Source organism: Callithrix jacchus, chromosome 1 (assembly GCF_049354715.1).
Source record: "Callithrix jacchus isolate 240 chromosome 1, calJac240_pri, whole genome shotgun sequence".
NCBI lineage: Eukaryota > Metazoa > Chordata > Mammalia > Primates > Cebidae > Callithrix > Callithrix jacchus.
The window spans coordinates 178474011-178488655 of NC_133502.1; the positions used below are offsets into that span (position 1 = coordinate 178474011).

The following is a 14645-nucleotide window of genomic DNA, read 5'->3' on the forward strand; positions in this document are numbered from 1 at the left end:
TGTGCACGGACGAGCTGCCTCCGAGGCCCAGGCGTGCCCAGGGCGGGTGGAGGGCGTGGGGTATGGGGAGGGCCGGTATTTCCTGACCTGCCTCACGAGCCGGCCCCACAGGCTTGTGGCCTCGCTGGAGCCTGTGAGTCAGGAACTTCCTACTTGAAGAGGCTTCCCCAATGCAGCAGAAAACAAACTAGTCACCCCCACTGCTCCCGACCTCTGTGACATCCACACCCGCGGAAATGGGGGCCTCAAACCAGCAGGCTCAGCTCTGGTCGCCTCAGCGCTGGTGCATCTCTTGGAGAAGGAAGGCTGGGGAGGAGGGGCGGGGGCACAGGTGGAGGCTGTCTCCACCACACAGATTGCTGGGCACAGTCCCGAAATATTCTTCCCAAATGGACTTTTTACTGACAACCTAGAGGAGAGGGTTTGGGGTAGGTTGACAATAGACCCACCTTGTTCCCTTTTGCCATGCTGTGTCACACTGGGAACCAGGAATTCTCAATGGTGCCTTGAAGCCAGCTTCCTGTGCTAGTGGGTGGAGGTTCCCAATGGTCCCTCATTGATGCCCTCACCTCCTGCCCTCTGTGAGGACACTTGGCATCAGCAGAGCTGCCAGGCCTGCACTTGGTGTAGCTGCTAATACACCATTTCCTGGACAACTGTTTTCTTAAAACGGTGCTAAAAAAAAAACCCCTTAGGACATAGAGAAGTGTGGGCACAAACCAATCGCATCTTCCCCCAAAAGGCCGGGGTGCAATTTTCAAAGCTGGCTGTGGAAACAGGGCCTCCCTCTGCACATGTCCAGTGGGTGTCAGGCACAAGGCTGCTGCCTCTCTCAGTTGTCCACATGAAACAGTTCTGCACTGCCTGCAGAGTCACAGAAATGAGTGATTCCAGCCACACGACCAGGCGTACCGGCTTGAGCACTGCCGATACCAGATCAGTGAAACTCAGGCATGCCCTCATTTCACCACCTCCCCCTGCCCCGGCCCCAAGCAGTGGGGTCCCCAAAGAGCTAGAGTAGCAAGTTAAATACTCCTAGCCATAAGGAGCCTCTTGGAATCCCTGCACTAAATCAGCCTGAATTTCCTGTCACCACCGTCTGGTGGGGATGGAATTTAGAACTATCTAGGCCTCCAGCTCCTCCCACAGGCCAGCCCCCCAGCCCAGGGGGCTTCCAACGACACCAGAATGCTTTCACTACTGACTAGGCTTCTCTCTTCATGCAACAAAACAGTCCCGTGACACAATGCCACAAGTTATACTTTATTTTAACACTTAGAGGATTAACACATAGTTGCAAGGTCAATGGAAGCACTTTATTTGGTTTAATTCCATCTCCAGAGACAAACTGGCAACTCGAGGACCTTTACAGTGGCGACGGGCCGCACAACAGCAAAAGGCCTCAAGTTTAGAATTAGTGCAACACACACACGAACGTTTTACAGGTGCTGAACATCAGGTTAAAATAGAATTCTGGACCTTTTTTAAAAGAAGTTTTTGGATGATGTAAGAACAGAAGGCGGAGCCAATAAGAAACATGAAACCAGTATTTCTGGAAAAACACTTAGCATGAACGTAACTTTTTGACGTCGTGTAAACTTTCTTCTGTAATGACAGATGTTACCAAAAGGCATGGAGAGCTTTGTGCTGTGCCGGTCAGACAAGCCGCAGCTCATCTCCACGGCGAGCGGGATAAAAACCTCCGAGGAACGTTTCATGACAGCCCTCCATGCCCTTTTCTACTTTCCCATCCTGCAAAGGAAAAACTGGGTAAAGGACAAGTTCCTCTCTTCCATTCGTTTCTAAGTCATTTTCAGGGCAGGTTCTTTTAAAATTAGTCATCTTACAACGCAACGGTATCCTAGCACGGCGGCGAAGTGACAGGCGGCAGCGACAGGGGAGGAGGGAGACGCTCATGGGAAATTCCACGTTCTACTCTAGGCAAACTGCTCCGTAAAAATGCAGGCATGATTTCACAGTAGGATTCCCAGAGTAAATGACACACCTCAGCTTTCATGGGACTACTGACCTCTAAGAAGCCTGGCTGGGCAGCATTGAGCTTTCCACGGAGCCATGCAGGCTGGCCAGGAAGCAGCACCCAGGTTCAGCATTTAAGAGCACTCTTTTGGAACACAGGTGGTGGAGAGGTTTTTAAAAAAAGGCAGAGTTGTTACAGAAGGATACAAGCATATCCTGTACTGGGGGTGACAGTCATTAAAAGAACAAATTACTGCAGCTTAGACCTTTTTCACTATGATGTGAGAAATAAATGTACCCTGACAGATGCAGTGTGCATGCATTCCCGAAGCTCCAAAACCAGATTTTAAAGAACCATTTCACATCCTCATGGAGTGGAGAGTGGTCAACTTGGTTTGGTGAGGTCAGAAATTCCTGGCAATCCCTGTCAGGCCTGTGGACGGAGGCGGCCTTCTCGGAGCTGTGGGGGCCGCCGCACTCACCATGCACCTGTTGGTTTGCAGGGACAGAGGTGCGGCCCTGACTCTGCCCACTCTGTCATCTCAGCTTCTCTTTCGACTGTCAAGCTGGTCCTCCCGCATGACAGATGTGTTGTGCACCATGCTCAGGTCACCTGTTGCAGGGACCGGAAGCCCACGGCTTTGCCGAGGCCCTGAGCCTTCAGCGGGTGGTGTGCAGCCCCCCGGGGAAGTCAGGCTCACACTCGCCCACTTTAAAAACCCGAAGCCACTTCCTCTTCACCTGCCAAGCGGCGTCTCCTTGCTTGCAGTTTCTCGTCGCCGAGGGCTGACTGAGCTGCTCCGGAAGGGTGGTGTGTGGTCAACCCTGGTTGGCTGAGAGGAGCAATTTCCTGGTTTCCCTTGGGACCGGTCCTTTCTGTCCCTGTCTCTTTGGCTCCTACAGAACTTCCTTGTCTTAGATTCATAATGTCAAGAGGAACTAGGATGCTTGAGGGGACTACCTAGTTACCAAAGCCAAGCAAAGAATAAAGCTGGCTGATGCCATCCCCAGCTTCTGTGGCGCTCTCGGTCACAGGGGCCCTCAGCCAGTGGTTCCTCTTGACTGTTTCTGCAGCAAATGAGAAGGGGCTGCTTTGCTCTAAGGTTTGGGGGGGGCGGGCACAGGTTAGGAGATCCCAGATTTTCCTAAAAAACCCACTCAGGGAAAGAAACAGCCGAAAAAGCAAACTCAGATCATTCCACATACCCTGAAGAGCTCGTCATAAAATACAGGGGTAGTGGCCGTGGGATCCCTCAAAAGACCAAGAGAGGCACGGGGTCTTTGGTGATGAAAGTGCTAACCTCAGCTGGGTGCAGTGGCTCACGCCTGTATCTCAGCACTTCGGGAGATGAGCGGGCGAATCACCTGAGGTCAGGAGTTTGAGACCAGCTTGGCCAACACGGTGAAACCCCGTCTCTACTAAAAATATAAAAAGTAGCCAGGCGTGGTAGTGCATGCCTGCAATCCCAGCTATTTGGGATTGGGAGGCTGAGGCAGGAGAAATGCTGGAGTCCGGGAGACGGAGGTTGCAGTGAGCCGAGATCCCGCCACTGCACTCCCACTCCAGTCTGGGCAACAGAGCGAAACTCCGTCTTAAAAAAACAAAAACAAAAAACACCAAGAAAGTGCTAACCTCCTCAGATGCTCATCCTGGGGCTCGTGGGAAGAAGACGATGGTCGCTTTGCAATGAGTCGGTGCAGCGGGGAGGGCCTCACAAGCGCATGATCTGCCATTCTCAGGGACAGGGAAGTGACAGGGAGGGCAAGGCTGGCCCTCGAGCTGGAATCTGACTTCCAGAGTGGACCTTCCCAGGCCACTGAAGGCAGGGTGCCAAACCAAAAGCTGTGTGTGTGTGTGCACATGGGTGTGTACTGGTGAGGGTGCATGTGTGCCTGTGGGTGTGTGTGCCCCTGCCCCCTGCCCACCAGATGCTCTCAGGTCGAGGGGATGGTGAAGAGTCAACGTTTAGTATGAGGTGCAAGCCTAGAATCAGAAAACGACCACTGAGGACTTCACAGACCAGGGAGAAGAGGAAGTGTTTCCTGCAGCAGACAGTCGGGGACACACAGATGATATCAGAGCGCTCAGTCCGCCTGGTGTGTGTTGGACCTGCCTTGTGTCCTCAGGGGACCCGTGATGACATTTTCACAAAAGGCACTGTGTGAAGCGCGGAAGGGCCGCCAGGACGAGCTCGGGTGGACCAAGGGCCCAGGAAGGAGCTGGCAGGGGGTGTGTGTCCCATTGTCTTGGTGGCCTGTGGGGTGGGCAGGGGAAGCAATGAGGACTGACCAGAGCCGTGGGGGGGGGTGCTGGCGAGACTTGTCCCCCAAGAGGCGGCCTGGGCCGGGCAGGAGGGCAGGACCTCAGGGAGCATGCCGTAGAGAGCGAGAGGGGCTGCCCCTCAGGGATGGGGCTGCAGAGGGGTGGGCCATCCACACGGCAGGGCGCTGGAGGCCTGTGGGGACAAGCAGAAGGAGGCTCCTCAAGGAAGGCTCATCCAAGGCTCGAGGCTCGCTGGCACTCCCCTCTAGGAATCTACAACATAAAGAGAAACAGAGAAACTCTCTGTTAGACAGGAAGGCGCAGGTTCTAGGCGGGCATTTTGCTCTTGGCTACAAACTGCACCGCCTTGTGGGGGAGGGTGGTGGGAGGGGAGGGAAGGGGTGGGAGGCGGCATCTTAGAGCAGTTGGTTACCACAGGGCAAGTCTGAGATGAGGAACTTTCACGGTTTTCTCTCTGGCCTTCAGCCGGTCTTTCCTTCAGGGAAGGAGAAGCCCAAACAGGACACTGATGAGGCCATCCGCCCCAGCTCATCTTTCTTGTAAGTTTAGTTTTGAGAGAAAGTAAGAAACGGAGGCTGGGGACCAGGCATGGTGGCTCACACCTGTAATCCCACCACTTTGGGAGACCAAGGCAGGTGTATCACGAGAGCAAGACCATCCTGGCCAACACGGTGAAACCCCATCTCTACTGAAAATACAAAAATTAGCTGGGCGTGGTGGCATGTGCCTGTAGTCCCAACTACTCGGGAGGAGAATCACTTGAACCCAGGAGATGGAGGATGCAGTCAGCCAAGATCACGCCACTGCACTCCAGCCTGGCACCAGAGCGAGGCTCCATCGCAAAACAAACAAAAAAACACAGAAACAAAGAAACAGAGGTTGGGGCCAGACCCATGGCTCACACCTGCAATCCCAGCACTTTGAAAGGCTGAAGAGGGAGGTTCTCATGAGCTCAAGAGTTCAAGCCCAGCCTGGGCAACGTAACAAGACCTCATCTCTACAAAAAATTTAAAAAAATTAACCAGTATGTTGGCATGTGCCTGCAGTCCTGGCTATTTGGGAGGGTGAGGTGGGAGGATTGTTTGAGCCCGGGGAGATCGAGGCTGCAGTGAGCCAAGATTGCGCCACTGCACTTCAGCTTGGGTGACCTTAACTTTGCAGTGAGACGGCAAGGCCCCCAAAAAAGAGAAAAAAACACATCCGTTTCTTAGAATGGTGCAAGGGACATGAAGGCCCGATTCAGAAGGAAACTCTGGGCTCTTCGGCAGTACAATGTAAAATCTTTGGAGAAAGGAAAATCTGTCATTCAGTGTTCATTCAGTGATAAACAGTGAAAAGTTCTTCATCTCAAGGAGAGAGAAAAGAAAGAAAAGAAACAGACTTCCCAGGCCCTGAGTGCACGCAGGATCAGAAACAGGGGAGGTGCCATCATTTAAAGGAGGAGGCAGGGGTAGGAGGCAGAATTTTAAAAAAAGCATTTGACTAGACAATCCCCTATTACTGGAGAGGAAAGAGTTAAATATTCACATTACACAGAATAATTTTTTTGGAAAGATGAAAAATCACTTAAAATACACAATACTGAGAAAAAATATAACATTTATTAGAGAGGCAGATACGAGGGTACAACTAAACGATGCCAGACAGAGTCTTTCTTTTAGGATAAGAATAGAAAGAGACAATCATGTCGCTGTATTCAAAGGAAACTTACTCAGAACCCCAGAGTTTATAATAAACTCAAGTGCGGAGCCGCAGCGGGGGCTAGCTCCCCATGCGAGAGGCCTCGCGGCTTTCCGGCAATTATAAAAACAGAAAGGTCATGAGGCAGCAGGACACCCATAAAACAAACAGATAAAAGTACAACATTAAAACAACGCATTCAAGTACTCCTTTTAGTTTTTAAGTTGCAGTATATACACGTCTTCCGTGGGGGGAATTATGGAAATATTTAACAGACAGCAATTTAAAAAAAACACAAAAGAAAGTCACAATGCAGTTGTCCCATCAGAAGTCACTCTAGTCTAAATATTTTGGCAATTATTAAATAAGCACATTGTAGGAACACACACACACACACACACACAAAAGGTGCACTGGCATTATTAAAACAGCTGTACTGAGTTATGGGCCTCATAACACGTGGCTTTGCTCACATCAGATGGGTTTAAGGAGGGCAGTGTTTGTGGGGAGGTTGGACGGACTTATAAACAGAGTAGGGAGAAAAGGCTTCTCTGTACATATTAATCTCTAAGTGTAACTTTCAAATAAAAGGAGAAAACTGTATAAGTAGCTGAGATTTTGCTTCTTTTAACAGTCTTTTATTTAACTACTAGCAAAAGATAAAGTATACTTTGGGTGGAAATGGAGATTCTCAATTCTATGGGTATTGTTTTCTATTATTTCACGCATTGATGAGATGGACCTGAAATTTACGAAATATCTTCAACTGTTTAGTCAATATTACAGATTCACCTGTTAGAGTACTGAGGCATACAATGTAATGATCATAAATTTAAAATTATCATCATAAATATATGTGCCCAAACCCCTCCCACCCCATTCCCCCTGAAACCAACTCAGCTAGTTTCTGAATTAAATTTGAATAACTAAATTTGAATAATTAAGAAAATACACAGCTTGACAGAATGCCTTTTTGCAAAGCAGGCTTTTACAAAGTTAATGTTGTCTTGCCCTATTTTTGTTTTTTCAGTGTTTTAGTTTGCTTTGTCCAGGAGTTAACAGATTGGAAATGAGTTTGTCATTGGATAGAAAGGTCAGATTTTAATAACTTAGAAGTTTCCCATTTACTCGATTACTTGGGTGAAGCTGGAAACTTCCTACTGCTCATTTAAACAGATCCCTGTGGTTGAAGAGTCAGCTTATTTTCTTGCTGCAATCCTTACAAAGGAGAACTGAAACAGTTTTCCTAATGAGGCCCGGCGCCAGGATGGGTGGCTTTATTGATACTATGTCAGCAAAAGTATCCAAAAGAAATGTGGGCTTGGCATGGTGGCTCCCCCTGTAGTCCCAGCACTTTGGGAGGCTGAGGCAGGAGGATCACTTGAGCCCAGGAGTTTGAGATCAGCTTGGCCAACATGGTGAAAACCTGTCTCTACTGAAAAAAAAAAAAAAAAAAATTAGCCGGGTGTGGTGGTGGGCACCTGTAATCCCAGCTATTTGGGAGGCTGAGGCAAGAATTACTTGAACCTGGTAGGCGGAGGTTGTAGTGAGCCAGGATCACGTCACTGCCCTCCAGCTTAGGTGACAGAGTAAGACTCTGTCTCAAAAAAAAAAAAAGAAATTTGAATTACAAAGTTAATATATATTTATTTTACTACTCAGGCTGATAGTATGCTGTATAATTGTGTAAGAAGAAGCCACTGGGGGATGGTGGGTGAAGGGTGCCGGGGCCTCTCTGTCCTATCTTGGCAACTTCTCGAGAATCTTGTTACTATTTCAAAATAAAAAGTATGTTTTTAAAAAAATCAGGCTGGCACTAAGTAAAGGTTAACTGGCTGTGAGAATCTTGAAACAGAGTCACAAGCAAATGTGCGGCTACTGCTTGGAAAAGCAGCTTTAAATGGACGTGAGCTGATCAAATGAACCCACAATGTAGAGGCAGGGGCTAATTTCCTACTTGAAAGTAGGAGGGACACAAGGAAATAATTTTCAAAAGAGAATCTGAACCTGACCCCTTCATTCTGACCCATTTGCAGTAGGTTCTCTATGATCTCGGGGTAGACTCTCAAAATGGGCACAGGGAGATGCCTGGCAACCATCTAGGCGTGTGACCAATTTCACTATCTACCCTCCCACGGCAGTGCCAATTTAAAAATGCAAATTCTCATGTGGCCTAGATTCCTTTCGATGTGGTGAGACATTTTATTTCTTTCTGGCTATAGTTAATTGTGTAAAATGAGCCAGACATTCTAAAATAATTTCCAGTAAATCCAAACTTTGCCAATGATTGAAGACAAAAAAGCCAAAAGCAAACCCCAAACTCTGAACAGCAACGTGCGGAGACCTGTGTCTGTGGGTGGAGCACTTGCTGCCACACCATGTTCTATTTATAGCCCCACCTGGGCAAGCGTGAGCGCAACAGAAACAGAACCAAGGGTGAGAGAAAATCACAGCCAAAAGGAGCTGATGCGTGGATACACCCTGCTTTTAACCACTGCATCTAAACAGCACTAGCACATCTGATCAACTGTCAATTTGGGCCAGGCACAATGGCTCGAGCCTGTAATCCCTTTGGGAGTCAGAAGCAGGCGGATCACCTGAGGTCAGGAGTTTGAGACCAGCGTGGCCAACACAGTGAAACCCTGTCTCTACTAAAAATACAACAATCTGCAGGATGTGGTGCAGACGCCTTTAATCCCAGCTACTCCGGAGGCTGAGGCAGGAGAATCGCTTGAACCTGGTAGGCGGAGGTTGCAGTGAGCCGAGACCGAGCCACTGCACTCCAGCCTGGGCAACAGAGCCAGAGTCTGTCTCAAAACAACAACAAAAACACAAACACACACCACAAAACCTGCCAATTGATGAGATTTGGAAAATCTGTAATCCCATGTAAAAATCAACTGGTCAATTCAGCCAACTTTTCCAGCTTTCAGTTGGTCGTCTGGGATCATACAGACCTTGCAGGCTACTCGTGATATCCTACACCAAGGGTGCTGGCCATGTTTAAGTAAAAATACACACTTTGGATGCCAAGCTAAGACTCTTTTGACTGCTTTAGTCAAGGAGATGGTCTTTACCTGTGACTTCCTCCCAAGTGAATGAGTATACCATTCAACAAACTAGCACAGTTCAGTTTGTTCAGTTACAATGTGTAACCTCATGTGCTCAATGTATGGTGGATACTAGATACAAACAAGAGAAGGGAAGTCTCTTGCACCTCCAGGATGTGCCGGCTTTTAAATTCAGAAAGATTAATTAGAAGCTACAGTGCAACTTATTTTTATCTACAGATGCAGCCAAAAGAAGAAATGTTTATCAGATTTCGAATGACACGGCTGTAAATTGGCAGTTGGCAGCTTTCCACATAATTTTCATCAGCAAGTGAAACTTGATCATAGCCCAAACGAGACAAGGCCATTCAGGTGCCCGGGCCCTGAAGTCCACCGTGAGACTACAGGAACACGGCACTGTCTTTTGAAGAACTGCCTGTAACGGTCACAGTCGTGGGGACACACAACTCCATTTTTTTTAAGTTTTTTTTTTAATGGTATTAAATATAAGTCTTAGCACCTTTGGCATTTTTGTCCAAATAGACTTCGACATAGGAAGTGGGGACATAGCCCTCTTCATCTTCATTCCTCCGGATGCGGGTCCAGCCGTCGCCTTTGTCTTCCTCTATGACGTACAGTGTTTCCCCTTCAACTACAGAAATTGTTCCTTCATTCTGACCTGAAAAAGCAAGATCGGGACATTTTAGATTTCTTGGCAAATGCGGGTAGAAAGCAAACTGTGGCCATCATGTCCGTAATCCCAGCACACTGGGAGGCCGAGGTGGGTGGATCACGAGGTCAGGAGATCGAGACCATCCTGGCCAACATGGTGAAACCCCATCTCAACTAAAATACAAAAAAACAAAATTAGCCAGGTGTGTTCTCACACGCCTGTAGTCCCAGCTACTCAGGAGGTTGAAGCAGGGGAACTGCTTGAACCTGGGCGGCAGAGGTTGCAGTGAGCCGAGACTGTGCCACTGTACTCCAGCCTGGCGACAGAGCGGAACTCCATCAGTGCACTGACCCTTCATCCACTGCTGCAAAACTTTCTCCTTCCACACAGACACGTCCAGGTCCTTACTGTCTCTCTAAGAACCCTCTCTACGTCCTCCAGGGCTTCTTTCTCCTACCTCCCGGAATGGCAAGTATCTCCCCCAGGAGAAATCTTTGGTCCACTTCTCTAGTTTTCTGTTTCCCTTGGATCTCTCTCAGGCGAAAGGTACTTCCATGGCTGCAACTGCTTCTCTCTTTTTTTTTTTTTTTTTTTTTTTGAGACAGAGTCTTGCTCTTGTTACCCAGGCCGGAATGCTATGGCGCGATCTTGGCTCACTGCAACCTCCACCTCCCAGGTTCAAGCAACTCTCCTGCTTCAGCTTTCCAAAGAGGTGAGACTACAGGCACCTGCCACCACGCCCAGCTAACCTTTGTATTTTTAGTAGAGTCAGAGTTTCACCATATTGGCCAGGTTGGTCTCAAACTCCTGACCTTAGATAATCCACCCGTCTTGGTCTCCCCCCCTTTTTTTTTTTTTTTTTGAGGTGGAGTCCTGCTCTGCTGCCCAGACTGGCGTGCAATGGCGCAATCTTGGCTCACTGCAATCTCTGCCTCCTGGGTTCAAGTGATTCTCCTGTCTCAGCCTCCTGAGTAGCTGGGATTGCAGCCACATGCCACCATGCCCAGCACATTTTTTATTTTTAGTAGAGATGGGGTTTTACCATGTTGGTCAGGCTGGTCTCGAACTCCTGATCTCAGGTGATCCGCCTGCGTCAGCCTCCCAAAGTGCTGGGGTTGCAAGTGTGAGCCGCCACAGGTGGTCACTAGGCTCATCTTTCTAACCTTCCTCCCTGTGTTCTAATTGATCCTACACTTCTGACAATGACTTTCCTAAGGTACAGCTCTCACCACATCAACATCCTGCTCAAGGACCTTCAATAGCTCCTCAGTGTTCGCCACATAAAATCCAGATGTTTCTCCAACCTCGCCCCAATCGGGACTTCCCACTTTTTAGTGCCATATTTCACTATGAGGACTTCAGACATCTAAACTCCAGCAACGCGACACCCATGCTTGGCCACACCACCTCATGCATGGCAAGTTCTCGAAACTTCCTTAAGGAAGTGACCTCATTCTCCCCTGTCCTCCCCATTCCTCTGTATCCCTCCTCTGGCAAACACTGAAAGCTGCTGCTCCTTTTGATTTTTAAAATTTTTATTTATTTGTTTATTTTTGAGATGGAGTCTCGTTCTCTCACCCAGCCTGGAGTGCGGTGGCGCTATCTCGGCTCACTGCAACCTCTGACTCCCTGGTTCAAGCGATTCTCCTGCCTCAGCCTTACAAGTAGCTGAGACTACAGGCACACGCCACCACGTGTAGCTAATTTTTGTATTTTTAGCAGAGATGGGGCTTCACCATGTTGGCCAGGATCATCTCGATCTCCTGACCTTGTGATCCATCCACCTCGGCCTCCTAAAGTGTTAAGATCACAGACGTGAGGCAGTGCGCCCAGCTAATTTTTGTATTTTAGGTAGAGATGGGGTTTCACCATGTTGGCCAGGATGGTGTTGATCTCCTGACTTCATGATCTACCCGCCTAGGCCTCCCAAAGTGTAAGGATTACAGGCGTGCACCGCCGTGCCCGGCTGCTGCCTGCTCCTTAAGTGTGTCTGGCTGATTTCCCTCTGGACAGGTGCCATATCGTATCACCTGCATCCCACTCCTTCATGGGCCTTCACAAGACAGGAGTTCTATAGATACTAGATATTAAATGAATGGATGAAACTATCATCTTCCATATCATCCACTGCAGTGAAGTTCTCTGGAAGCTGTTGAGTTATACGAACCACAAGTCAAAATACACAACCAAATAATACTCATACCATGAGCAGAATAAAAGCACAGTAGAGAAAGATTTAAAGGCTGCTTTTTTTTTTTTTTTGAGACAGAGCCTTGCTCTGTCACCTGGACTGGAGTACAGTGGTGCTCTTAGCTCACTGCAACCTCCACCTCCCGGTTCAAGTGATTCTCGTACCTGAGCCTCCCAAGTAGCTGGGATTACAGGCGCGTGCTACCATGCCCAGCTAATTTTTGTATTTTTAGTAGAGATGGGATGTCAGCATGTTGGTGAGGCTGGTCTTGAACTCCTGGCCTCAAGTGATGTGTCCCTGTCCCCCAAAGTTCTAGGATTACAGGTGTGAGCCACCACACCCGGCCAGATCTAGAAGACTTCGAAAGAAAGTTCTGGTCACAGAGAACAGTGTGGCTAGGCACAGTGGCTCACACCTGTAATCACCACATTTTGGGAGGCTGAGGCGAGAGGACTGCTTGGATCCAGGAGTTCAACAGCAGCCTGGGCAACATAGTGAGATCCTGTCTCTACTGAAATATACAAAAATTAGCCGGGCGTGGTGGTGCTCGCCTGTAGTCCCAGCTACTCAGAAGGGTAAGGCTGGAAGATCACGTGAGTCTGGGAGGTCAAGACTGCAGTGAGCCATGACTGTGCCACTGCACTCCAGCCTGGGCAAGACAGTGAGACCCTGTCCGGGGGAGAAAAAGAAAGGAAGAAAAGTGAAAGAAGAGTGACTCAGATATTATGGTTTATCAAGGGCAGGGGAATCCAGCAGACATGAAATGTCACCTTCAAACGTGTAGAGAGCTTTGCACGTCCCTATGGCAGGGAGGGGCTCCTCATCATCAAACTCGTCGTCAAAATCCGTGGCCAGCACCTTCACCTCACTCTCCTGACTCTGCTCCTCTGTGTAACTGCCATCTGGGCTGCTCAAGAAAGGAAAACACAAAGCAACTAAAGCGACTGGCCCAGGGAGGACTCAGAGTGAGTCCCTGCGACTGCAAAGCGCTTGCAACCCCCGCCCCTCACCGAGAGCTATCACTGAGACCACGGTAAATCATCCGCACACTCACCCAGCCTGTGTGGAATTATAAATCTGCATCATGGGGAAAGTGACAGGTCCATCGTCACAGGCATTTTGGGATCGGACAAGTGCTTTACGCTTATTTCCAGATTCCGAAATTTAAAAATATATATACAAAGCCAGCAGGCTCCCTTGCCAGAGGCAGGTGCTGTGCAGATACTGTACCTCTCACGGTCCTGGGCACAGCTGTTGACGGTGGGTGGGTTCTGGCTGTCGTACAGTCCGCTCTGCCGGCGCGTCTGCTCGCTGCGTGCTGGGAGCCGGCCTTCAACCTCAGCCAGCCAGGCCTGGAGACAAAAGCAATGAGAGACTCCAACCTAAGGTCATCAGGGGGCCAGCACAGAGCGTCCTAAGGTCCCAAAGGCCATCGGAGGGCCGGCCCAGAGTGTCCTAAGGTCCCAAAGGCCATCGGAGGGCCAGCCCAGAGCGTCCTAAGGTCCCAAAGGCCATCGGAGGGCCGGCCCAGAGTGTCCTAAGGTCCCAAACTCAGGAGCTATTCTTGGTCATCTAACCCCATGTGAGAAGGTCCACACGGGCAGAATGGCCACATTTTCTGCATTTGACTGTTTAAATGTACTCAAGGGCGGGTGCTTCCATTTCACCTGAAGGTGGAGACGTAGAAGCAAACTCACATTATGTGGTTGCCCATGACGAGGCAGAAAGCATACCGGACTGCGTTATTCCCCTGGGCTTTTAAGCAGTGGTGCAATCTTGGATAAGTCACTTCTGGTTCCTTTCTTTTTTTTTTTTTGAGAGGGAGTCTCGCACTGTTGCCCAGGCTTGAGTGCAATGGTGTGATCTCGGCTCACTGCAACCTCTGCCTCCCAGGTTCATGCGATTCTCCTGTCTCAGCCTCCCAAGTAGCTGGGACTACAGGCACCCACAACAATGCCTGGCTAATTTTTTGTATTTTTTTTAGTAGAAATGGTGTTTCACTATGTTGGTCAGACTGGACTCGAACTCCTGACCTCATGATCCACCCGCCTCAGCCTCCCAAAGTGCTAGGATTACAGGCGTGAGCCACCATGCCCAGCCCTAGTTCCTTCTTGACCATGAGGTCACCCTGTGACACCTGAGGGTACAGCCATGCTTAAGCAGTGACTTGGTTTGAAAGCCACATTTCCCATTTTTTAACTTTTTTTTGATAGAAATGAAATTTGTACTTAAAAATTAAAGTAGATAAAATAATCTTCAGCAACATTTGAAACAGTATAAAGTAGTCAAAGGAATAAAAATGACCAGAAGCCTGGGCAGCGTGGGGCTCTGTCTCAAAAAACAAACAAACAAAAACAGAAAAGGACAGTTCTAAATTCTGAAAGCTCAAATGAACATTATTGATGGATTCTGAAAAGAACGAAAAAGTTGGCTGGGTGTGGTGGTTCACGCCTGTGATCCCAGCACTTTGGGAGGCCAATGTGGTGGATCACCTGAGGTCAGGAGTTTGAGACCAGCCTCGCCAACATGGTAGAACCCGGTCTCTACTAAAAATACAAAAATTAACCAGGTGTGGTAGAATGTCCTGTAGTCCCAGCTACTTGGGAGGATGAGGGAGGAGAATTGCTTGAACCCAGGAAGTGGAAGTTGTAGTGAGCCAAGCTCACGCCACTACACTCCAGCCTGGGCAACAGACCGAGACTCCATCTCAAAAAAAAAAAAGGAGGAAAAAAGCCATAGCTGACCTTTCAGTGCTGGAAACAATCCATTCTGATTGGTGGAATCGGTTGC

At 48.9% G+C, this 14645-nt stretch overlaps 1 protein-coding gene across 29 annotated transcripts in view; it reads right to left on the reverse strand.

The window, feature by feature from the left end:
* Nucleotides 1–1250: 1250 nt before the first annotated feature.
* Nucleotides 1251–14645, reverse strand: part of FNBP1 (formin binding protein 1) — a 160292-nt gene continuing 146897 nt past the window's right edge. For 9 of the 29 annotated variants that reach the window (XM_009004084.5, XM_009004066.5, XM_078329434.1 and 6 more), the window contains 3 exons: nucleotides 13086–13207; nucleotides 12626–12765; nucleotides 5843–9670 (listed from right to left, as the gene is read on the reverse strand). In XM_009004084.5, the coding sequence (XP_009002332.2) occupies nucleotides 9492–9670; nucleotides 12626–12765; nucleotides 13086–13207 (441 nt within the window). In that variant the 3' untranslated portion in view covers nucleotides 5843–9491. Of the gene's footprint in view, nucleotides 4514–5842; nucleotides 9671–12625; nucleotides 12766–13085; nucleotides 13208–14645 lie in introns of those variants that run through there. The other 20 variants (XM_009004097.5, XM_078329460.1, XM_035260309.3 and 17 more) reach the window with 3 other exon arrangements.